This window comes from Vipera ursinii, assembly GCF_947247035.1.
Source record: "Vipera ursinii genome assembly, chromosome: Z".
NCBI lineage: Eukaryota > Metazoa > Chordata > Lepidosauria > Squamata > Viperidae > Vipera > Vipera ursinii.
Genome location: NC_139517.1, coordinates 14,780,421 through 14,805,817, shown reverse-complemented (window position 1 = coordinate 14,805,817; position 25,397 = coordinate 14,780,421). Strand labels below are relative to the sequence as shown.

The window sequence follows — 25,397 nt, the reverse complement described above, 5'->3', positions numbered from 1 at the left end:
GCGCCTGTTCCTCGTCCCAGCTTCTGCCAACCTAGCAGTTCGAAAGCACGTAAAAAATGCAAGTAGAAAAATAGGGACCACTACGGTGGGAAGGTAACAGCGTTCCGTGAGCCTTTGGCGTCTAGTCATGTCGGCCACATGACCATGGAGACGTCCTCGGACAAGCGCTGGCTCTTCGGCTTTGAAACGGAGATGAGCACCAGCCCCTAGAGTTGGAAACGACTAGCACGCATGTGCAGGGGAACCTTTACCTTATACACACACACACACACACACACACACACACACACACATATATATATATATATATATATATATATATATATATATACACACACACACACACATATAGTGTGTGTGTGTATTTATATAGATTTCATATTTAGAAGGGACACAAATGAGGTCTCGTGTTTTATCATTTCTGTACACATGACACTACACTGGGGAGGGCTAGGAGGAAACAGATGCAGTCACTTGCCTTTTTTAACTAAAAAACAGAGAATAATATAATTTTAACAATTAAACTAAACCCCTAGCTTTGCCATCAGATGTAAAGTCCCCTTCGGCCAAGTGTGGAAATAAAATGAGTGAGCAACCCGTTTGATTTAATTTGGCATTCTATAGACAGAAGAGTCCTGATGTTTACTGATCTCAAAAGAAAGGATTTTCCATTCAGGGTGTCCAAGACTTTGAGGCTTCCTCGAGAGGGGCATTGTAAAGTCATAGTGGTTTATTGGGGTAGGGATGAGCCCAGAAAACCTGGATATCACATCCACTTTTGTAACTGGTTTGCCTGTCCCTTAATCGCAACTCCAGAGTCGGTGGATGAAATGAGAAAGGGTTAAACCATGTGCAATCATCTGCTGAAAAATCTATTTCTGTGTGACCGAGCTTAGGCACTGAGATTTACCTAAAGAGCTCTTCGGTCATCCATATCCAAGTCCCGTCCAAATGCCACACAGACAGTGGTTTGCAGACGTGATGGTCTCTGACTGAACTGCCCTTTGGATTGAGAGTTCATCCGCAAGCCAAACCCTAAGATACAGGTGTAGAGAGAACGTGCGTGCACATGTAAGTGTTTGTGTGTGCAATACATCTTCCAACGTGCTACAGAGCTCTTGTGTCTTCCAGGTATCTACGATGCCCAGTTCAACATCTTGGCTGCTGTCCTGTTCTGGGTGAGGGGCAGGCCATGCCCACCCAGGAACTCTCCTTTGTGCACCCAGAACCATGGTTAGTCCCTGCAGATGGAAAGTGCTCAACGCAGACCTTTCCCTCATTCCAAACATCTTGTCGTTGGATTATTTGTTTGCCCGGTTCGGGAAGACAGGGGGTCTGGGTTGAAAAACCAGGGTGGCCCTTCCACCTCGGTGGCGGGATTTTGGAGAAGAGCATAGCGCCCTGCTGTGGATTTTACAAGGTGCCGTGCTGAGATTCATATTTAGAGAGAATGCTGCGGTAGCGGGTTAGTTCCTGGCGGATATTGGCCACTTCTTGGCGAAGGACCGCATTCTCCTTCTCCAAGAAAGCCGCCCGAACTGTGATTTGATTCTCTTTCAGGCGGCGAGCATCTCTTGAGCGTTTTGCTGCCTCATTGTTCTTGTACCGCCTGTTCCAATATTTTTCATCCTGGTGCAACATGTAAAAAAAAGGTGGGGGGGTCAGGGGGAGGGAAAGAAGAAAAAAGTGGCATGTCAAAGAAAGTGTCACATAAGCATTGCACACTAGGTAATTCTAACCATTGTCCACAAGGGTCTGCGCAACTTAAATGTTCACAGGCAGTTCCTACACAGACTTGACAACAGTTGACTGTCCAATTCAGGGTGATATTTGTGCTCTCAAGAAGCAATACACTGTACATGAATACCAATGGCCATATCCCTGGATGGTTTCATCTTCCAGGCTAAGGAGACTCATGGTCAAATCCCCATTCAACCACAAACCGTCACTGTGAACGAGTGATTTGAAATCTAAGGAAGGTTTGGCTTGCCCAGGTAGGAGACAGTTCTTAGTTGACTTTGGATGATCCAGGAAAAAGCAAATTGTGCCAAGCAGGATTTGAATCTGGCAAGCGAAGGCTGTAAATGCAACCATCTACCAAAAGGAAAGACCTTTAGATAGCTGCAAAGATTTAACTCTTAAAACATTAAACACACCATCTTTTGTATCCGGATAACTGAACTTTCAGAGCCTCATCATCCAACACTTACAGTAATATCTGTGTGAATACTCTCCCCGTGAGCTCAAAGTTCTATGAAGGTCACGGAAGACCGCCACATTCCAGTAGGCCCACAAAATTTTTTTAGCAACAGGCACCCATCCACTGAAGTGGATTCAGACTTGGTCCCATTTAAGAGTCAATAAATCAACTGGCCTTCCCTCACTTGATTTCAGAGCCTAGGTACAGTTATTTCAGCTCCAGCCAATTCGTTTCAATGACTTGGGCTACAAGCAGATGGAGAGATTGATATAACTGGAGCAAAATGCACAAAAATCTGGTTTTCTTAGGGGAAGGGAAGAACTGGACTGACACCATGATGCCATTAAAAGGAAGGTTAATAGTATTCTGCTATTCTTATATATTCTCCTCCTCAATTTTTTGTTTCCCATATTAGAGGGGATTGAAAGGATACAAATGCACTGTTTTACTTTTATGAGGCAAACAATACTAGGAAAGGAGACCAGGCATCCCCAGCCCTCTGCCAGCTGCATGGGCCTAATGCAGAGGTAGGCAACCTTGGCTCTTTTATGACTCGTGGACTTCAACTCCCAGAATTCTTGAGCCAGCATGGCTTAGCTTGGAAGGTAAAAGGTAAAGGTTCCCCCGCACATGCGTGCTAGTCGTTCCGACTCTAGGGGCCGGTGCTCATCTCCGTTTCAAAGCCGAAGAGCCAGCGCTTGTCCGAGGACATCTCCGTGGTCATGTGGCCAGCATGACTAGACACCAAAGGCGCACGGAACGCTGTTACCTTCCCACCGTAGTGGTCCCTATTTTTCTACTTGCATTTTTACGTGCTTTCGAACTGCTAGGTTGGCAGAAGCTGGGACGAGTAACAGGCGCTCACTCTGTTATGCGGCACTCGGGATTCGACCCGCCAAACTGCCGACCTTCTGATCGACAAGCTCAGCGTCCTAACCCACTGAGCCACCGCGTCCCTTGGAAACCTCTCCCTTTTCCCTCAGCATGTGAAGTCCACGAGTCATAAAAAAGCCAAGGTTGCCTAGCCCTGCATTAGGCCCATGCAGTTGGCAGAGGGTTTTAAGTGTTTGGATCTAAAGTGGGAAATCTGGGACAGTCTCCCTTGCTGACCTTGTTGATGGCAGGCTCCTTTATTATTTATTATTTATTATTATTTATTATATTTGTATAAGACTGATAGCTATAGTAAGTGCACCCACTCTGGATTTCCCATTTTTGATACAAATATTCACTCGTTTTGAATAAATTAGTTTGGTCTGGTGGTTAAGGCATCAGGCTAGAAACCAGGCAACTGTGAGTTCTAGTCTCGCCTTAGCTATGAAATCCCATTGGATGATTTTGGGCCAATCAGCAGGAGGCTGTGAATTCTAATCCTGTTTTAGGCATGAGATTCTCTCTCTCTCTCTCTCTCTCTCTCTCTCTCTCTCTCTCTCTCTCTCTCTCTCTCTCTCTCTCTCTCTCTCTCTCTCTCTCTCTCTCTCTCTCTCTCTCTCTCTCTCTCTCTCTCTGAACGCCCAGTCCCCCTCGCAGGGTTGTTGTGGGGAAAATAGGAAGAGAAAGGAGTATTGTGATTCTCACCTTGTGTTATTTATAAAAATAACAAAGATGGGGTATAAATTAATTAAGTTGAGAGAAATCTGAATATGGCCTTCAGCTTCATGACTTTGTACAGATACCGCAAAATTCAGCCATAGTAGATAAGTAAAATACAATTTAGCTTTAGATAGTGTGCTGTATGATGCCAGCTACTCAAAAAGTCCCTGGGGGAAGCTATCTGGTTCTTTCCTTTTGCTAGTGTGTCTTTGTGATTCATTGTACTGTGGGAACTAACTAAGGCCTTGTCAAGTTGAGCTTATACAGCCATCATATTAAACCATCATGTGGTTTTATTTTACATGAACATAGGATTGCTGTCATATTAACCAGGGACGATAGGATTGGCACAAGCAATTTACATAAGCAAAAACTCTAACTTCTAAGCCAAAGTCTACTGCAGTGATTCACTTAACAACTTTGGCAAGAAAGGTGGTAAAATGGAGCAAAACCCACCTAACAAATGTCTCACTTAACAACGGAAATTTGGGGCTCAGTTGTGGTCATAAGTTGAGGGCTACCTGTATTTTGTTTTTAATCACAAATACTCTGTAAACCCAATTGTTCAGTGAATCTCTTTGCCCATCGACTTTGCTTGTCAGAAGATCACAAAAGGGGATCACATGATCCCAGGACACAGCAATGGTCATAAATATCAACCAGTTGGCAAGCGTCGGAATTCTGATCACATGATCATGGGGATGCTGCAAAGGTCGTTAACTGTGAAAAATGGGCATAAGTCACTATTTTTTTTCCTGTGCCACTATAACTTTGAATGGCCACAAAACGAACTGCTGTAAGTCAAGGACTACCTGTACACGGGAGTTGTTAACTGAGCAAAGTTAAAACCAATCTCCATTTTCATCCTGGCCCTGCCTACTGTTAACAGTGCACCTTCGGGTGACTCTCTAAAGATGACCCCTCTCCTACCAGAAACAGTGGGTCCCTGGTTTAGACTGATGCTTTTCAAATTGGCTAGGGAATTCTGGGAATTGTTGCTCTACACATTTTCAGTGGTGCCAGACAACAAGGCAGTCCATCCATGCCAAGAAAAGAGAGAGAAGAGAGAGAGAGGTTTAGGATCATGTACATTCTTTTATTTTTATTTATGGGTCAGTATTTTAATAAACACCAAACTGAGCCTTGGTGGAGCAGTGGGCTAATGCCTCCTTAAGTAACACCAGCTGCCTGCAATTATTGCAGGTTCGCATCCCACCAGGCTCAAGGTTGACTCAGCCTTCCATCCTTCCGAGGTAGGTAAAATGAGGACCCAGATTGTTGGGGGCAATAAGCTGACTTTGTAATAATGCCACTTGGGGGTGTGTGTGTGAAAGCCCTAATAAGCAGGCATATACATAGAATGAAGGCTATTGCTAAGCACATTGAGTTGTGCTTTAGATTGTAAGCCGCCCTGAGTCTTCGGAGAAGGGCGGGATATAAATGGGATTAAAATAATAAATAAATAAATAAAATCAGTATTGGTGGCGGTGCCTGCCGCTGTTTGCCCAATTAAGGAGGGACGGATGGTGCCTTCCCAAATGAGCTGCCAGATTTTGCCAAGAAGTGTGAAGTGGTACTGATGGGGAGTTTAATTACTCCAATATCTGCCCGGAAACTCTGCAAAGCTTCCTGATTTGCCTTCTTGGCAACATTCTCCTTCAAAGAGCAGAGGAAAAGTTTAGCGAACATTTGAAAAACAAAAATGAAACATTATAGGCAGGTAGCCCAGAATACTAGAAAAAGGGCCAGGAAATAGAACTGAAAGAATAGATGAAGGATGCTAGAAATAATAAATAAGAATCTTTTTTTTAGATAAATACAGAATAAAAAGAAGAGGATTTGGTAAATTAAGCAGGTGAGCAAAAATGGCAAAATGCCAACAGGTAACGAAGAAAAAAACCCCAGATCTATTCAACTTCCATTGTGACTCCATCTCCTCTAATCTGAGAAGTGGAAATGAATGAACAGGACTGAGGTACAGTAAGGAATTACAGATAGTCCTCAACTTACAACCATAATTGTGCCCAGAGTCACAGTCGTAAATCTTGCAGGCTGCTAAGCAGGTCACCAAAGGACCATGCCTGATTCCATAACCCTTTTTTGTGGTGGTCGTGAAGCAAACACTGAAGTCACTAACTAAATGGCCACGGTTGCTAAGTGAATGCATCTGTACCCAATGGGTCGTGTTTGTTGCCAAAACCAATAAATTGTGGTCGTGTGACTGCAGCACACTGTACACACCCAGAAATATGAGCCAGTTCCCAAGTGCTCAGATCATTTGACCATGCAGGGTGTGTGTGTGTGTGTGTGTGTTGGAAGCGGGTTCTAAGAACCTTTTGAGGGGGGTCCATTGTAACTTTGAAAAATTGCCAAGCTACCAGTCATAAGTTGAGGAACACCTGTAGCCTGCAGTATTTGGCTCAAAAGCAGAAAACGTGTTTCAGAGCAGGTGTTACTTGCTCTCACTGTGGGCAGCTCCTCGATTCTTTTACCTGAGCTCCTTGTCACTTATCTTCCTAACTCAAACACATCTCCCAGCTCAGGAAAAGTTCTGAATACACCTGTATTAGATCCAGTAGCACCTTTTCCACTCTGTAACCAAATATTACACATGTTTAGACGAGAATGCTTCTTTACTTCGAACGGGTTTCAATCTCTAGAGCCAGATGAATAGCATTCTAGAGCAGAGGTACCTTTTGGGCACCAGGGCCCAGTTCTGTGGAGAGAGTTTTTTTTTCCGTGGCCCGGAGGGTGCGTGGTTTTGTGTGCTGCTTGCATCTCGCAGATGGGGGCTTTGCTTGTTTGTGCAGACCGGTTGCTGGCATGCGGTGGCCCGGTACCGGTCCACAGACCAGGGGTTGGGGACCCCTATTCTAGACTAGAGTACTAAGTCACAAACCTGTCAGTCTAGCACTGAGACCTAGGAAGATTCTAGGGATCATAAAGCAAATCAATCTATAAGCACCCTGAAAACAATGCAATAATTACCCAAAAGTCAAGATGGCGACTTCAAGATCAAGCTTTTCTAAATTTATTTTACTTATTTGATTGTAACTTCCTGGTAGATTACGGGAATGCCAAGGAGGATTATTTTCAGATTACACAACTAATAGTTTCACTACATCCTACACAGGTCAGATTCCCCAGTCAAATTCGCAGCCATTCTTCAAGGGCATTCATTGCACTTGAAGAAGACAGTGAAACCAAACCAACTGGTTTGGAAAAGATCAATGAACATGATCCTGGGACAAGAAACAAAGTTCTATAAAGATGGAATGGAAGAACAGGGCACAGTGGGGCTAGGACAGCCCTATAGAAATACTTTCGAGGATGTCATGCATGACCAGAATGGCAGAACGTGGAATAAAGGGTTTGCATTACAAGAAGGCTTTGTAGATGAGAAACAAACTTTTAAGAAGAGTAGAACTACTTTGGCAGTAGAACATGGCGCCTGGAGGTGGCGTGTTCTCCTTCACACATGCATTCAAGCAGAAGCTGGAAACCCCTCCTCTGAAGAAGCCTTAATCTGGTTTCCTGCACTGAGCAGGGAATTTGGACTCGATGGCACTAAATCTCCAATGCATCTTTCCTCAACACCCCCTGCAGATGTGCGAGATTCAACTCAGAATTCTTAGCAAGGGACATAAAACCGCCCCAGGTCTTCTGAACGAGGGTGGGATATATAAATCAATAAAGAAACGAAGGCTAACGAAGGCATTCTGAGAGTCAAAGGATATGGCATCATAGGTAGGGAAAAGCAACCAAATGAATAACAAGTGAAATCCTTCACGGCAGCGGTCCCCAACCTTTCGGCTACCAGGGACTGGTTTTGTGGAAGACAATTTTTCCATGGACTGGGGGAGTGGGGGGTGGGGGGTGGGAGAGGGTGACGGTTTCACATGCAACCTAGATCCTGTGCATGCACAGATGAAGCTTTCCTCGTTTGCCTACTGTTTCCACGGTTCCAAACAGGCCACGCACCGGTACCAGTCCATGGCCTGGGGGTTGGGGACCCCTACTTCAAGGTGTTTGACCACTTGTAAATATTCTCCTTCTTTTGGTATCATTTCCCCCTCCCCCCATTATAAAGCCATTACGATGGAGGGATAGGACTAGGAAGATGGGAGTTAAAATCCTCACTCCACCATAAAGCTTCCCTGAGACTGATTCCTATTTTTAGCCTCACTGTTGTGAAGAAGAAAAAATTGAGGGAGAAGGCCTAGGTTTCCCATTTTCCTCTCCCTGTGCTTAGGGCCATGGGCATTTTAAAAATACGCAGACCTAACATGAGCAGAGCACCTCTCTACTCTTCACTGAACCATGCATTTTCTTTTTAGCCTGAAACAGGTCACACAGGCAATCTTTGACTTAACATTCACAACTGGGACCAAAATTCTGGTCACTCAGCGATCCAGTTACTAAATGAGTCGTTAAGTGACCAGATTCATTTTTTTTACTGTGATCATTAAGTGAATCACATGGTCACTGAATGAATCCCATGGTCGTTAAGCAAATCCAACTTCCCCAACTAGCTTTGCCTGTCAGAAGCTCACTGGGAAGGTTGCAAATCAAGATCACGTGACTGCAAGACGCTGCTGCTGCTGCTGCTGCAACACTCATAAATGCAAGCTGGTTGCCAAGCCCCAAATTGTGATCATTGTGACCATAAGAGTGATATGAAGGTCAAAACTTCAAAGACCAGTTTAAGTCATTTTCTTCCCCAAGGCCATTATACCTTCAAACTGTTGTTAAATAAACTGTCATAAGAGGGGGACTAAATATAACTAGTTTAAAGAAAAGCAGAGAAAGGCTGGGCTTGCGCTAGATCTAAAACCCTCCTCCTAAATCAAGGCTATGGTCTTCCCAGTTGCAATGTATGGCAGTGAAAGTTGGACCATAAGAAAGGCTGAGTGCCAAAGAATTGAGGCCTTTGAACTATGGTGCTGGAGAAGACTCCTGCGAGTCCCTTGGACTGCAAGGCGATCAAACCGGTCAGTCCGAGAGGAGATCAACCCTGACTGCTCTTTAGAAGGCCAGATCCTGAAGCTGAAACTCAATTACTTTGGCCACCTAATGAGAAGGAAGGACTCACTGGAGAAGAGCCTAATGCTGGGAAAGGTTGAGGGCAAGAGAAGAAGGGGACGACAGAGAATGAGGTGGCTGGATGGAGTCACTGAAGCAGTAGGCGTGAGCTTAAATGGACTCCAGAAGATGGTAGAGGACAGGGAGGCCTGGAGGAATGTTGTCCATGGGGTCGCGATGGGTCGGACACGACTTCGCAGCTAACAACAACAAATCATTTTCAATCAACGCACAGCCCAAGTATTTGTTATATGCGCAATTAATACATAAAACAGTTTATGATCTTGCTTTTATTGCTTGGTTTGTGAGTAACTTTGCTCTCTCTTGATCTGAATACTATACTCCCTTCCTTAAAGAAACATCCAAGCTATTTCAACCAGGTTAAGGAGGATGGGAATACGAAAGCGAGAAGTCTCCGAACCCCAAGCGGTGGCCCTATCCTCGTTCCCAGCTCACCTTCTGTTCATCAGGAACCTGTATTTTCCGGGCCTTTTTCATGATCGGCTGGGGCTTAAGCTCCTCTTCTGAGAACCGATGCTTGCGAGGGTCAAAGGTCTCGTGGCCTGGAATGCTGGACAGTGCCAAATCAGCAGGGTCAGGGTCAAAGTTCATGAGGACCTCCACAGCCTCCGGGTCTACCGGGCTGGGTGTGCTTCGGGACACTGGCGTGATAGGACCTGAGGCAAGTTAAGGAGGAAGGCAGGTGACAGAAAAGCACCAACAAAAGTATCTGCTCATAACCTACTACCATCCAACCACCCCTTTTGCTTCCCGGTGCACCTCAACTCTTCAAGAAAGGGATTGACTGATATTGTGGAGAGCAACAGGGACACACGGTTACGTCTCTTGATAACCCAGTACATTTAAGTCTTCCTGAGGATTAAAGGCATGCAGAGGGGCTGGGAAATTTATGCAGGTTAAGCAGCACTCCAACCCCATTTAAGTAAACGTGGATTTTCTGGAGCACCCCATGTCTGACAGGGGCTTAAGAAACAGCCAGAGAAGGGGCATAGGGGCAAACGTGTTCTGGCAACTGCAAATCAAGGGACGGTTGAATTAAAAGAGCGTGTCTCAAATCTCAGCAACTTTTAAGAAGTGTGGACTCGCAACCCCCAGAATTCCACACTTCTTAAAAGGTGTTGAGGAGGAAAAAAACGCTGCTTTAAAAGTTTATTAAGTTACCCTGCCTGGGAAAAATGAGGCAGGGAAGGAGAAAGTCATTTTGCGGCTGGCAGAACCAGAGACAGCCTGGAGTTGTGCGATGCTAAAACACGCCTGTGCAATGGAAAATGAGAGCAGAATTGCCAGAAAACAGGGACTCAATATACTCTGACAGTCCTCCTAACCTTTAACCCTCCCCTAACGACTAGCAGACTAGCACGCATGTGCGGGGTGGGGGGGAACCTTTACCTTTAAACCTGGAACAGCCCCCTCCCCCCCTGCGCTTCTATCTCCAAATTTCCTGGTCCCTCCTCCCTCAAGATTTAGGACTTCAGAAAGTGAGCTTAAAATGCTAGGTCACAAAGCAACATCCCCTCCATACATTATAACCTGCCCTTTTCTAATGCTCCCCACCAACAACCTGGAACTAAATCAGCTGCTGAAGATTCATCCTGGATCCAAAAAGCCGGCTTTGCCACTTAACCTCCATTTCCTGTTCTAGCCAACGTTTTTCACTGCCAGCATGAAAGCTTTTTCTTCTTAAGCAAACCAAGATCGTTGCTGTCCCCTTTTGCCTTCTGCTGCAAGGGAGCCGTTTTCTGTGGAGGAACCCCGGTGCTCGTGCCTGTTGGTTGGAGAACCCAGGTACCCTCCCTTCCCACAACCCCCCCTCCCCCTCCCCCTGACATCTGCCAGTCATCCCTCCTAATCTCCTCCCCCTTGGAGACCCCAAATGACCGCCCTTGCTTGATTAGCTCCACCCGCCTCCCTTCTTTCGGAGAGCCCCAGGGCTAATCTGCCTGGCTTTGCAACCACCAGCACCCCCTCACACACACACACCCCCGCTGCTGCTGGCCCCTCGTGGGAACCTGCCTGCTGGGAGAGCCACACAAGGCACCCCTGGAGAGGCCCTGCCCGCCTGCCTCACACCGCAGCCCCACGTGCCCGCTTTGCCCCGCCCTGCGCCGAGGAAGGGGCAGGCTGCCAGCTGGCAGGAGCGATGAGCGCAGAGCCCAGCCGAGCGACATGTGTTCGCAGAGGCAGGGTGAGAAACGTGAGCGAAAGCAGGAGGCTCCATGCACAGACACGAGACTGGGCCTTTCCAAGCGGGCGTGGCTGACACAGGGCCTCTGGCACACCAGGAACACGGGATTCCCCGCAGCCTCCCGGCACGCTAGGGCCAGGTCTCCACTCCGGGACACGTGGACACACATTCAAACATGCACAGGGAGGGAGGGAGGGAGGGAGGGAGGGGAGCTTCAGGCCTCCTCCTTAAGGTGGGGAGGGGGAGACCCACCCCTGAAGGGGGAAGCTTCATCCTCTTATAGGTGGAGGGAGGAAAGGCCTTACATCTAGGATCCCCAGTGATTGTGCGAAGGGGAGGTTTTTCTGTTTTTAAATGGAGGCTGTTGGTATCCAGAAATGCTGACAAGAGCTGATGAAGCAATGAGAAAGGGAGGGAGGGTAGGGGGAATGGATTGGGGGTGGGTGGGTAGTACAGGGTAAATATCAAGATAATATTTTGCAGTCACTGGCGGTCTTTGATGCTCTCTGAGCTTGGTGATTTTCTTGCAGACGTTTCATTGCCAAACTAGGTAACTTCATCAGTGCACTAATGATGTTGTCTAGTTTGGTAATGAAAGATTTGAAAACAAAAACCCACCAAGCTCAGAGAGCACAAAGGACCCTATAGAGTTTTTAGAGGAAGGGGTGACTTAAATGCAAGAACATCTAGAGAGGGGGAGGCAATTTATATTTAATGTTTTGGCTTATATACCCCACCCTCCAAATATAAGAGCTCAAGTTATTTTCTTTAGATTTAAGTAAAAGAGAAAAGTGTTGGCAGTGCTCTTAGATTCACTGATCAATAGATCTGGATTAATAAAACAATTCCTGTGTCCATTTCACACAGCGTGCTGAAACAATTAAAACGTTATGGCATAATGCGATGGCCTGGTTGATGGCTGGATTGTCTTTCCATGCTGGCCCACCTAACTTCATGGAGCTTTAGTGTGTTGTGGGAATCCAGCTTATGTCTTAAAAGGAAGAGATGGAGCATTCAGGAATGCTGAGTGTTCCAATTAATAGTGAGCTAACCAAGTTAGAGAAAGTGAAGGATCATAGTTGGGGAGAAACTTTATAGGATGTAGAGGGAGGGAAGGCTGATGTACCATCAAGTCTTAAAGTTTGAGAGGGACCATATACGGTACATTTATCAAATATAGGAATTACAAATTCACTTCAAAACCTGCATCATCTTGGACATCAACTTAACACAGTACTGATTACACTGTTTGATGTGATTAAATCATTACTGATATGTGAGTCAATCTGGAGCACCACTGATCTAAGAATAACTCCAGAGCCGTGTCTCTCAACCTCAGCAACTTTTAAGCTGTGTGGACTTCAATTCCCAGAATTCCCCAGTCAGTTATGTTGGGAATTGAAGGAATTCTGGGAATTGAAGTCCGCACAGCTTAAAAGTTGCTGAGGTTGTGAAACACTGTTGCAGAATGCAATCCCGTATTGCATATTCTCCAAGGAGTCCCAAACATTGTGGATGGAATCAATTCACCTTCACTAATCTGCTCTCCCAATATTTTTCACCATAACCAGCAAGCACCAGATTCCCAACCAAAGTTCTGTAAACTTCCTCTTTTCCCCCAACCTTTGCACAATCACACTTCGAAATGGAAGCAGAAAAGCAATATTCGGAATCAAACCTGGTGGATCAAACTTCTTATTATTCTGTTTCTTAAAAATCCACACAGTCCACCTTTCTATTGGGAATCAGAACAAGGCTCACTCAGAAATGAAGTCTAAAAACAATATTATTATCACTCCGAGCTGGGTTTTGCACAATGCTGTGAATTTGATTACTGAATTAATCCATTTTCTGATGTTGCTGAACCATAAACTATGCAAACAGGCTGGACTTGTGAAATGTGCTAATCCTTCCTCCAAAGCCCTAAACAAGGCTAAAACTAACAAAACATAGTATGTTGTGCAAATCCAAAGACATGGAAGTTTAGAAGTAATTGTCTTCAACATGGGGGTTGAATACAACACTTAACTTCTCAGAAGTCCCCGGAGCCTATGAGACTGTTAAAGTAATAATAAAGCCGAGTATATGCATTTATCTGCAATGTTTTTACTGTTGTAAGTTGTCTCCATCCCTTTCTATGTATTCTTTAATACATCAATTCTATTATAACATAGAATTTTCATCCATTGGATCAAACCTCAACAGGTGTGCCTCTAGCTGTATGGACTACATCTCCCAGAATCCCTTGCAATATCTTTAATTAAAATTACCTGACTGGGAATTCTGGAAGCTGAAGTCCACACATTGATGAAGATTGCAGTGAACTTTTGATCAAGTCAGGGTATGCTTATGATCAGAACACTGCACCTTCAGTTGCCTCTAGATTAGTCCATAAAATCTCTTTTCTGGTCCTCTCCACAATAAAAAATAGCTTAAAACTTCACTGGAATTCTAAAACTTTCAACAGGTAGAGAAAAGAATTCCTATACAAATCAGGATAGGATTAAAAATAACATTCCTTCCTAGGTGCATGGTGTGTGTGCTAGCAATGCACAATTCTTTGCGTATCCGTTTGTATGTGGCAAGTGAAAATCAGGGTAGGAATGAGAGGCTGGACTTTCCAGCAGCCAGCAGAAGGCTGTCACTGCCACCACAACCAAAAGGTGGGACTGAAAACTATTTGCAATTAGGAGGAGATGAAACTGACAATCCTGGCCACAATTAGGCAGGTACTTGAAACCGCCTGCCTTCCCTGCTCTAACTCAGTGAGGGTGCTAAAATAATTTTTTTTATCACCTCCCCACCAAAAGAATAGTCTTTTTGTAGATATCTACGGAGATTCTCAGTCAATCCAGATCATACTTGTCTCAAAGGTGCTTGTTTTTTTCCTTCAAAAGGTAACTGAATTGTTTTTTTCCTTGAGAAGATGAAGGAGGAGGAAGAGGAGGAGGAGAAGAAAGGAAGGAAGGAAGGAAGGAAGGAAGGAAGGAAGGAAGGAAGAAAGAAAGAAAGAAAGAAAGAAAGAAAGAAAGAAAGAAAGAAAGAAAGAAAGAAAGAAAAAGAGAAAAAGAAAATGTTTCACTTCTCATCCAAGAAGCTTCATCAGTTCTGATGAACCTAACCTTCCATTGCCCTATCAGAACCTTTCCTCCCATCTTCTCCCCACCATCCATTCTCAACTGTCATCACCTATCTATCTCCCTGTCATCAGAACTGATAAAGCTTCTTGGATGAGAAGCAAAACTTTCTTCTTCCTCCTCAAGGAAAAAACAATCCAATTGTCTTTTGAAGAAAAAAACAACAACGCCTTTTGGTCTTTTTGCAGATGTTAATCCAAGAATAAATATTATTTGCAATAATGTTAGGGCTCTTTTTAAAGTAAGGATTGGTCAAACAGGATATAAAAGAGTTCACTCAGCACAAGGGTTAAAATGAGGCATTAAAACTGAGATCTGGAGCACCATTCTCTGCTCAGAGCACCAAGTCCCTTTTCTCTTCAGACAGATTTAGCCACAGGAGGAAAAGCAGCTGGGAAGGAATGATTCAGAACAGAAAAATTGTCTTAACAGGGAGAAAACTCTTCTCTTTTGCTGCTCTTTCATTGCAAATCACAGCTTCCACAATCTATTTTTGTATGAAAAATATTTTGTTATATGCATCCATGTGTAGCCTGTGGCACATCCCCAAGATTTTGTGCCTTTAAACAAAAAATAAATTACAATATGACTTTTGCCCCTTACAAGTTCAAAGAGCAAGTTTAAATTTATGCTTTCTTCTTATCCCAAAGAGCAGGGGGTGGGGAACTATGGCCCTTTGACGACTTGTGGACTTCAACTTCCAGAATTCCTGAGGCAACCATGCTGGCTCAGGAATTCTGGGAGTTGAAGTCTACAAGTCACAAAGAGGCCATAGTTCCCATTTCTGTCACTGAGGCACTGCAGAAGGAAAACAAAACAAAGCATATAGCAATGCAACTTGGAATTTGCACCCTAGGTTTACAAGGGTGTTTTCATAATATTACCAACACATATTTGTCTGAGCATCTGTGGTTTTAGGCCTACAATTAGTGCGTGCTGGGTGTGACATCTAAAATGTGTGAAAGCTGAGGGGAAAAAAAAGACTGTGGGGTCCTTGGTGGTTTCTTGCAGACATTTCATTACCTAACTAGGTAACACCATCAGTGCAAATGTTACCTAGTTGGGTAATGAAAGGTCTGCAAGAAACACCAAGCTCTGGAAGCAACAAGGACCCCATAGTTCAACCGTGAATTACAAATATTCTCTTCTATAGCAAAAACAGACTTTGGGAAACAGTTAAAAGGCGATTCTTGCAGTTCTCTTACAAATCTCATCCCAAAAGCAGGAGAACCACAGGAGCCAATCACTCTGTTTTCATCTTTATTCCCCCTACACCAGGGGTAGGCAACCTCGGCTCTTTTATGACTCATGGACTTCAACTCCCAGAATTCCTGAGTCAGACTCAGGAATTCTGGGAGTTGAAGTCCATGAGTCATAAAAGAACCGAGGTTGCCTACCCCTGCCCTACACCATCCTCTTGCCCAATGTACAGCCAAATTTACCTGTTTTGCTGCAGTTTTGGTCATAATCGCTGCCGACTAGACCTTCACCAGATGAAGAACAGATCGAAGATGATGACGCGCAAGAAGCTGGCCGACTAAGATCTACCACTACCCCGCTGGAAGGCGAGGCGGTGGGCTGGCTGCCTGGGGAATACGACTGATGGGCTGGACTTGGGGGCAAACCATTTTCCAGCAAAAATTCATCCAAGTCGACGTATTCAATCTCATTGTAGGGCAAGGTGCGTTCCCACAGGAGGGACCCCAGATATGCACAGTGCCCAGGTCTTGAGACGCTCAGATCGTCCTCCATCTTACGCTCCTTGTCTTTGATCACACCTGCAGTGGAACAAAAGCAGCAGGGGAGAGCAAAAGGGAGAGACGCAGGTTAAAGTACAAGATTAGTGGAATGTGTAGGATCTAAGAATAGGAATCTACTGAAATGCGATCAAAAATAAGACAGGCAATTGATTGGAAAGTCAGAATCTGGAAAATTAGACCAGAATTTGTTCACGCTGTGAGGAGAAGGCTGAAGGTGATAAAGCTGCAGTGGATGCTTAAGGAAACTGCAAAGCTTGTACCAAAGTCATACATAAAAGTCTTTTAGCAACAAAGTGGACTTGGATAAGAAGAGCTGTAAATAAATAAAAAAATGTTTCCCCAATATGCCACACGTTACAGCTTAAGGGTCTGACTACTTTGTACTTGTAAAGGGACAAGGGCCATATCTGGCCAAAGCAGCTTATAATTAAAAAAGAAAGACATAATGTGAAGAGGAAAGGGGAAAATAATGAATGAATATAAATTACAGCTATATATATATGTAAGCATGGCTGGCTCAGGAATTCTGGGAGTTGAAGTCCACAAGCCATAAAATGGCCATTGTTCCCCATCCCTGTACAATTCAAAGGGAATACAAAATTCCTTTAGAAATGATAAGGGATTTTCCCAAACCAAAAGTTAATCCAGACAATATTAAGCTTCATTATCTTCCAACTCCAGAATGTTAAAAATGTTTAGCTCCAATTCTATTTATAGTTCTCTAACCTGAATGTCTGAAAACGGCGATACAGGTAGTCCTTGATTTACAACCGTTTAAGGACTGTTCAAGCATATAAGAACGCTGAAAAAGGTGACTTACAACTGGTCTTCACACTTACGACAGTCGCAGTGGTTACATGATCAAAATTCAGGCACTTGGCAACTGGCATGTATACTGCTCAAAAAAAATAAAGGGAACACTTAAACAACACAATGTACTGTATTTAATAGTAGGATGTCTTATCTTGTGTTCCCTTTATTTTTTTGAGCAGTATATTTACAATAGTTGCAGCATTCTGGGGTCATGTGATCACCATTTGCAATCTTCCCAAGGGGCTTTTGACAAGCAAAGTCAATGGGGGAAACGAGATTCGCTTAACCACAGCAGAAAAAAAAGGTCATTAAATCAGGCATGATTCACTTAATAACTGCCCACTTAGCAATGGAAGTTCCAGTCCCAATTATGGTCATAAAGTGAGGACTACCTGTATACAACTGAAGGCTTCAGAGTGCCGAATTTTCCTTATCATGCCTAGCCTACTCAGAGCAACATTATTCAATAAACAAAGTCAAGATGAATTTGTTGTCTGGAATGCAATATAAAAAAAAGAAAACTAATTAGCAGTTAAGTCATTATAATTTGCACGTTAAGTGAATTACACTTAGCACAGCTCTGTTTGAATGAAAGGGATGGCTGCACCATCAAGTTACTTACAGGGATTAAAGTGTGCTGTGGAGAGACCTGTAAAGTCACCATAACTGTACAGCAAAGGTTTTACAGGTGCCTCAGGGACTCCGTTATTTTAGAGGAAGAAAAAGTTGGCTTGATGTTAGAATATAAGACATGGAAAGGTTAGTTTAGGCCATCTATCTGCCTGTTCAGTGCAGAGACCAGATTTAAAGGTTCCTGTACAGATGGCCTTCCAGCTTCTCCTTGAGGGGCCACAAAGAGAAACCCAACACCTCTCAGTTATTTGGCTTTCTTATCCTTTTGCTGTTTTCAAGTTTCTCCTGATGTTCACCTGCACGCAGGCAGGTAGTTCGTGGATAGCCAAGAATGTTTCTAGATCAACAATTTTGGCAGTTTTAATTGAAGTATCCACCATGTACCATTTACTCTACCTAGATTGAAACCACCTACCCACTGCATTCTATAATTAAGGCTTTGTTGGAAACTATTTTAATTGTACAGTACTGCTTCTCAACCTTAAGAGGCATACTGGCTGACAAAATCTGGGAGTTGAAGTCCACATATCCTAAAAGCTGTTGATGCTTTCCAGGGACCAATCAAATCAGAGGCACACCATATAACCTCCCGAGAGTCCCAATCCCAAGCTTTTTAAAGTGGTTACGCAAAATAATAATCCCATATGTATGAGTCTCTGCAGGAGGGGGAAACGGACAAATGAGGGGAAAAAAATAAGCAGAGGAAGTCACCACACAAACACCATAACTTACACCCTTGCATCAGATGTCAGGATGCAAACACATAAGGGGTGGCAGCTGTGTGATGGTGTCACCAGGCACATGTTGATATTCTGCCATCACTACTGTTTGCTGTAGATAAGGCTGTCCCACGTTCTACCTCTGATCTCCTTGGTGGCTTGATGCAAACTCAAAATGAAGTTTCCACTGGGTTCATCAGCAGCTGGTATCTTAAAAATTTGACCTGTTTTTGAACGTGGAATGTGAAAGTCTGTTTTGGGTTCAAAACTGCCTGCTTCTCTCATGTTGTTTCAATCAGTTCTGTTCTGAATTTGGAAGATCCCGAATGCTCAAAACAGCCTGCTTCACCCTGGAAGCAACTGCTTCAAACTAAAAATGGAAAAAGGTTTCAGATCAGAAAGATTCTGCACCCCCCCCCTAGTAACAAACGAAGGATGCAAAATCTTCCCTCTTATCTTTCTGCAACTGTGCCAATCTTCCTCAGGATTTGCATGATTGCTCTGAGATTTTTTATTTTTTTTACACTGCAGACTTGAACACGTATCTGATTGAGCTGGATCACAATCATGTTTTTGTTTAGCTTTTTAAATATCTGGCAGCAAGGAAGTTCCAGTCTGGAAACGTTTCATTAAAATGGTTGTGATCTTACGGACGTGGTTAATTCAAGGGCTGAGAAGCAAGGACAAGCTAGATCACTGAGGCTGTAAAATGCAATCGCTGATATCTGTAGTGTAAAACTGCTGAAATTTGCCCAGGACCTATCCTTCACTTTCTCCGCCCCAGAGGCCTGCCTGTTGTTCACCAGCAAAATACAAGCACAGCTTTACCCCAGCTGACCCCTGCTGCGTTCAGCCATATCTGATCGGCTTCATCGGAGCTCCTGTTCCTTTGCTGCCCCCTTGCCAGCCTGCCAGCCTGAAGCCCAGACAAGCTGGGAAGGTGGCTCTTTTCAGAGAAACAGCTAGCTGGCCTTTCAAGGGAACTAATTTCTCAGTGACTCTATACAGACACACAACCCAGACCATTAATCTGGGGAGACCATATGGCAAAAGCAGGATTTTCTGCCTGGGACAGCCGTCTAGCCCCTGAATCCACCGGCTTAGGTTCAGATAGGATTGAATCTGCTCCTGCCTAGTGCCTAAATCTGGGGCAAGAGGGATCCATTTCCCTACCATCACATGCGCACTGCCCTTTTCTATTGCCCCAGTTTGTTTACAGCAGACTGCAGAGATTATTATTCATGAGTGGGCTAAAACAGAGGAAAGTGCCAGGAGGTGAGTGGGAGAGGATATAAGCATTTCTTCAAAACTCTTTGGCACGAGTCCTACTACCTACCTACAAACACACACATACACACCCCTGCACCCTCTCGCCACCGCACCTGGGCTGTCTGCGCTCCCTCCCCAAATCGCCAGGCCTCTGGAAGCTCAGGTGGTTGTCTGCTTTACAGGTACCCAACCCACACCACGAGGTTCAGTCAGGCCTGGGAGTGGTGCTCCATACCTGAACTCTTACGCTGCCTGCACACGTGGAAGAGAAGTCCAGGCCCAGCTGATGGGCTGTGGCGACACCAGCCTAGCGCCCCGAAACTGGGCGAGTCAGTCCCAACGCCCCATGACTAGATTAAACCCACATACAATTCCCAATTGTGAAGAGATGCCCCACACAGATTGATCCCGGAATATTTTCGCTCCTCCCTCCCTCCCTCCTTCTCCTGCTCCATCCTCTCTCCTTCCAGTGCCTGGATCCACCCAGGCGACTACCTGAAACTGCCATTTTATGAACTGCTGGATGAAATCTTGACCCAGTCACGGGACTCCTTGGAGCAGTCCGTGGCCATTTTTTTTAAGCCTTAGTTTTCCCTATCTGTAAAATGGGAATAATGAACTACCTCAGCAAGGGTGCTGCAAGGATAACATGCCTATGGAGGATAAATAATGGCAAAGAGCAGGATACTGAAACAATACTGCTCATATTATTTAAAATATGGGGAACGATACAGTGGAAAAAATAAAAATGATAAATATTTTGTCTCCATTCCTCCTTTGCCTTTAGTCCTGGCTCTTAAGCACTGTGTGACACCAAAATTACCTTCTAAACTGCTACCTCAGTCCCCCCAAATGTTCCATAAATTCCCTCCCCCCCCACGGCCAATTTAATGTAATACCTAAAGTTAGACCTCAGCATGTGAGCCCTGTTTTCTAATTCTGCCCCACTAGCTATTGCAGGCATGAAAACTGTTTCAGAATACAAGGCTGAATTCACACAATATATTTAACCTGCATTATTCCTAGGCATGTGTGAGGTATGTGCCGTAGTCAACAGAACCATCTGGTAATCCTAGCCTGGGTTCCATGTAATACCATACTCTCACCCACAAACCAGGTCAGATACTACTTTGTAACTAATGTGATTCAGGATATTTGGGGATCAGATGCTGAAAGGAATATAATGAAACAGAGCTGGGAAATAGTTAGTGCTCAGTATTCAGGCTGTGGCGCCAAGCAGAGGGAACAACCACAAAATTTTAATTTTTATTTTTGTTCTTGTTATTTTGAACCCAGGCTCAGCCAGCTCACTGCAGTCATAACCTAAACCAGATGAAAACAATCAAACCTCCAAACACAACCAGCCTTCCCAGTGGTTGGAGTCATCAGCAGCAAACCGAGCCCCCAGCAAGCAGGCAAGCGAACGCACACTACACGGAGAAAATGGGGGCATGAATGCTCTCCAAAGCAACATGCACGTGGCAGAACGAAACAACAACAGCAACGACCCTTGAACGTTGATACGGATGGTCAAGGTTAGCATCGGCTCCCGAAATCCAGGGGGAGGGGAGTGAGGAGGTGCACGTGAAGGAATATGTCTCCCAACGCAGACACTGGACTTGGGGGAAGTGGGGGGGGGGGGGCTTAAAACACACAACTGTCTCCTCTCTTTAGTCAAGGATTTTGTCTTAATGAGGGTCACGGAGCAAGGAGGAAAATAAAGATTAAATAAGGACTAAAGCGCAAGGGTGGGGGGCGGGGGTGGGGCAGAGCCCATAGAAGATTCTGCCCAAGTAGGCTGAGGGATCCAACTGGCACCCTGGAGCCGCTCTTCAAACCTTGATCAGCTGCCCATCCCCACATCATGGTCACAATGCCGAGATACCCCACCGTCTGCATCCATCTCTCCACCTCTCATCCTGACTGCTAACTAGAATATAAATGCCAGCTTGTGGAGAGCAGGCGCTCCCCTCCACACACACACACACACACACACACACACACACACACACACGTTTTCCTCCCCCCTTCTTTCTCCTTGCCAGGGAGGGGTTTTCTGACCCTGGGAAGTGTCCTGATTTCCCCACAATATCCCGGCTGCTGCCACCCCACCACCCCTTGCCCGCCCGTTGTCTGTTGGCTCGTGTGAAAAGTCTTAAGGATTGTTTCCTGGGGCGAAGCTCCACGCCGGCACGTTTCATTCCCTCCTGCTGTGTCCCGTGGCTGAGCTGTGTGCAGCTTTAAGGGATTTACTGCTGCCAACCAGCAGATGTGTGTGTATGTGTGTGTATGCACGCGCATGTACAGAAACACCCCTTGATGGATCACCCTGGAAAACCCTGACGAGTTGGCATCTCTCCAGCAGCAAAACCCCAAGAGTCCTGGCTCCCCAAACCTTCTCTCCGGGAGGGTCTTAAAGAGGATCCCCTCCCAGCTCAGAAATCCGGGATCTCACTGCTCACCTTCTCTTGGCCCCCTCCTGCAAGGAGACTATGACAGCCATTTCCCCACCTGAAAACCTGATACCCCTCCCCAGCCTTCCATAATAATAATAATAATAATAATAATAATAATAATAATAATAATAATAATAATAATAATAATAATAATAATAATAGTAATAATAAACCCTCTACAATAGTGCTGCATCTTGAGGCACTGAGGCGGACGTATTTAGAGGAACTGGATAACAAAACACTAGAATTCCAAAAATCCACTTAAAAAGGAAGGAACCGCAACGGCAGACATGGCAAGTGCTTCTTAAAAATGTCATCACAGGGAACGGGGGGGGGGGGGGAGAAAGGATTAAGCTTTTACTTCTCCCCCCTTGAGCCCGCCCCCATCCCGATCTTTAAAAATCCTGGTTCCACTAAGTCTGGGCCAAAGCCTTCCAGAAGCAAGCATCTTACATATGGGTCGGACTACAACTCCCACTTTCCCCCTCCAACCACTGCTGCAGTCCACTCCAGCAGAAGGGTGCCAGCTTTGAGGAGGACAACCCAGAAGTGCTCTGGGTCTAACTCCACCTACTATACTGGATCCTCTTTACGGGGGGGGGGGGGGGGGGCTTTGCTCTCCTGTGGAATCCTCAGTTCTTAAGCCCCTCCCAGCCAAAACCCATGAGAGAACACTCCCCCACCCCCGCTCCGCTTCATTACAATGATGATCCCACCAACATTAAAAGAAGGGGCGCATCTTCTATGCACATGGAAGGCACAGGAGCTCTTATAAGCCATTTCTTGAAAAAGAATCTTCCCTGAAAACAAACCTCCTTCTTGCAATTCACGGTACAGGAAACAGAACAAAAAGGGGAAGTAACAGTGGCAGGTTGAAATGAGGACACCGCATTAATGGCAACACTCCCTCTGCTCCTCTTCTCCCCCCCTCCTCTTCCCAAATCCAGATGGCAGAAAAGGTAGAAGTGAAAGCAAGCAGAAAGCTACAGCTAGGAAGCCTTTCAGCAATGGTGTCTTCTGGTTACTTTTAAAAGAGATTGGCCAGGTTGGGGATGGAAAAGGCAATCCAATGTTGCAAAGAATCCCAAAGGAACAGGCAGATTGGAAAAAAAAACTGTAGTTAGGAGGAAAAATGAACAAGATGGAGTGACAACTGGAAGGATATTTATTACAGGGTGTGTGTGTATGTGTGGAACATACACACAGAGCCCACAAAAACCTGACACCATTTATCTTTAATACGGCATAAGATACCTAATTATTTTAAACTGCATCCAGGTTATGACATTGGCATGTCTCCGGCAAGCTAGGCAGAAAACACTTTGGAGTATTAAAACGAAATACCTGGGAAAGGTTTTGCAAGTTTCAAGTGATGGGTGAAAAAATGATAATGGCACAGAGGAGGCCTTCACTTTAATTCTGCACACTGACTCACAAACCAGCCTAACATAATATATCTAAGGGGTGGTGCAAACTGGCCAGCCATATCAGGTTCATGGCTCAGTTAAGTGGAACAAGCCCATAAAAAATGGGTTGAATAAACCATGATTTGGTTCATAACCGGAAAATATGCTCTGCAAATATGGCTAATCTTTTTCTCTCTCGAGGGCGGCTCATTCCCTCTTGGTTCCTAAACTGTAAAATGGAACTAGCAGCAATGCTATATATAGTTGATGGATGATGTGGAACCAAAGTTGTTTATGATTCCTAGCAACAACGTGGTAGGTAGATGAGATAGGTAGATGAGAGATAGATAAGAGAGGTGATAGATAGATAGCACAGAGTAGATGTAGATAATGACAGATGGGCAGATACCATAGAGTAGCTAGCTAGCTAGAATGCTGATTGACTAGAATAGATGGCAGATGATAGTCCACAAACGCAAAAAAAATTGCTTTAGCAATTTCTAAACAAATCAAATCAAATCAAATCCCTCCACTGTGAACTGGTGAAGCAGTTGGAAAGTAGCAAATGTTTTGCGTGGTTGGGAGCACAAATGTTGGTTTAGACTTGGCATGTTGCAGGGGAGTGGGGTTGGCTGGGTGGGGGTGGGGAAAAATCACTCACACGAGCCCAGATCCTTGGCCCCTCGGCGTTCAGGACTCTTGACCGGTCCTTGCAGAAGGCTCTTGAGACTGACCATGGTGGAACTGGGGCCGCCGATGGCCAGAGGAGGCGGCGACATGAGACTGGGTGCCGGACTGCTCTGGGCCATGATGAAGGTTGCGACGACGGGAGCAAAGCAGCTAACTCCAGGAGATGCCCACCGCCGACGGCGGGTTTTTTTTCCTTTCCCTTCGACGATCTCCAGCAAACTGTCCCGACTTTAGAAATAAAGATATATATATATATATATAAAAAAACCGAGCAAAAGCATCAATCTTCGATCCAGAGCCCGACGAAAATCCACCGACGATTCTCAGGAGGGGAAAGAAATTTCAGGATCTGGATGATTTCCCCCCCCCCACAAAAAATATTTCTTTCCCGCCTGCACCCCCCCCCTCTTTCCTCTCTCGTTCTCCTTCCACCACCAACCTCGAAACAAGCCTCCAGGGCGCAGGCGACGGCCCCCGCTTTGCCCCGCTCCAAATTTAGCAACCAGTCGGCACCAAGAAGGATCTTCGCAGAAGATCGGTTAGAAATATTCCTTTGCGGGAGATAAGGGGGCTGGTTTTTTTTTTGGGGGGGGGGAGGAAGAGAGAGATTTAATTTAAACCAAAAACCAGGAAAACAATAATGAAGGATGATCAGGAAACGAAGGGAATCGATTCTCTAACTCAGATTTTTTTAAAAAATGGATTATTATTAATTTTGGGGGGGGGCGGAAAATGACCCTTGGGAGGTTGTTCCCCGAAGCTTTTTAGCCTTTCCTGTCTCTCTCTCTCTCTCTCAAAAAAAAAAAGAAAAAGACTCGGCGGTGTGATCCCTTCGCTAACAGATCCTGCTCCCTCTAAACGGCGGCGGCGGTGGATCAACTCGCCTTTTCCTCCTCCGGCTAAATCCTAGAAGCACTGGGGAAAAAAAGCAAGGCTAGATCTCCAACGAGGGGGGTCTTCTCGGGCGGGCACTGAAGGGAATCCGAGATTTTCGCACCTGCTTCTCTGCCAGGTCCCCGTTATAATGAGGAGGAGGAAGCGAAAGCGGATCCCGATCTGTTCCGGAGTCCTATGCAGGCTTCCCCCAGAAAGGAACCAATGCATTTGAGCTTAAGACGCGTGCAATAGACCGACAAATGCAGATACAAAATTGCAAAAAAATCGCTCGTTACTTTCATCAACAAGCACTTCGCAACTATTTCCGAATTCGCCCCTCCTTTTGCCACAAAGGAGGAGGGGCCAGGCGGAGAAAGTGGGCGGGGCTTCGCGAGCCCTTCTCCACCAACCAGCCGCCCGAGAGCGTGAGATTTGCAAACATTGCTCTCTCTCTCCCCCCCCCCCCGCAGCTTCTTCTGTCATGTGCGTCTGCCATGGGGCAGGTGGGGCTCTGACCTAGATTTGACCAATGGGAGGAGAGACGGTGGGAGGAGCCT

General features: G+C 45.3%; 1 protein-coding gene across 1 annotated transcript; it reads right to left on the bottom strand.

Annotated features, from left to right (window-relative positions):
* Positions 1–398: 398 nt before the first annotated feature.
* Positions 399–25,086, bottom strand: DBP (D-box binding PAR bZIP transcription factor). The gene is given in 7 exon segments (XM_083379178.1): positions 399–1,629; positions 9,332–9,552; positions 15,661–15,996; positions 23,936–24,109; positions 24,112–24,163; positions 24,165–24,192; positions 24,962–25,086. Coding segments are annotated over 7 exon segments (1,134 nt in total). The 5' UTR covers positions 25,069–25,086; the 3' UTR covers positions 399–1,413.
* Between the last annotated feature and the right edge of the window lie 311 nt (positions 25,087–25,397).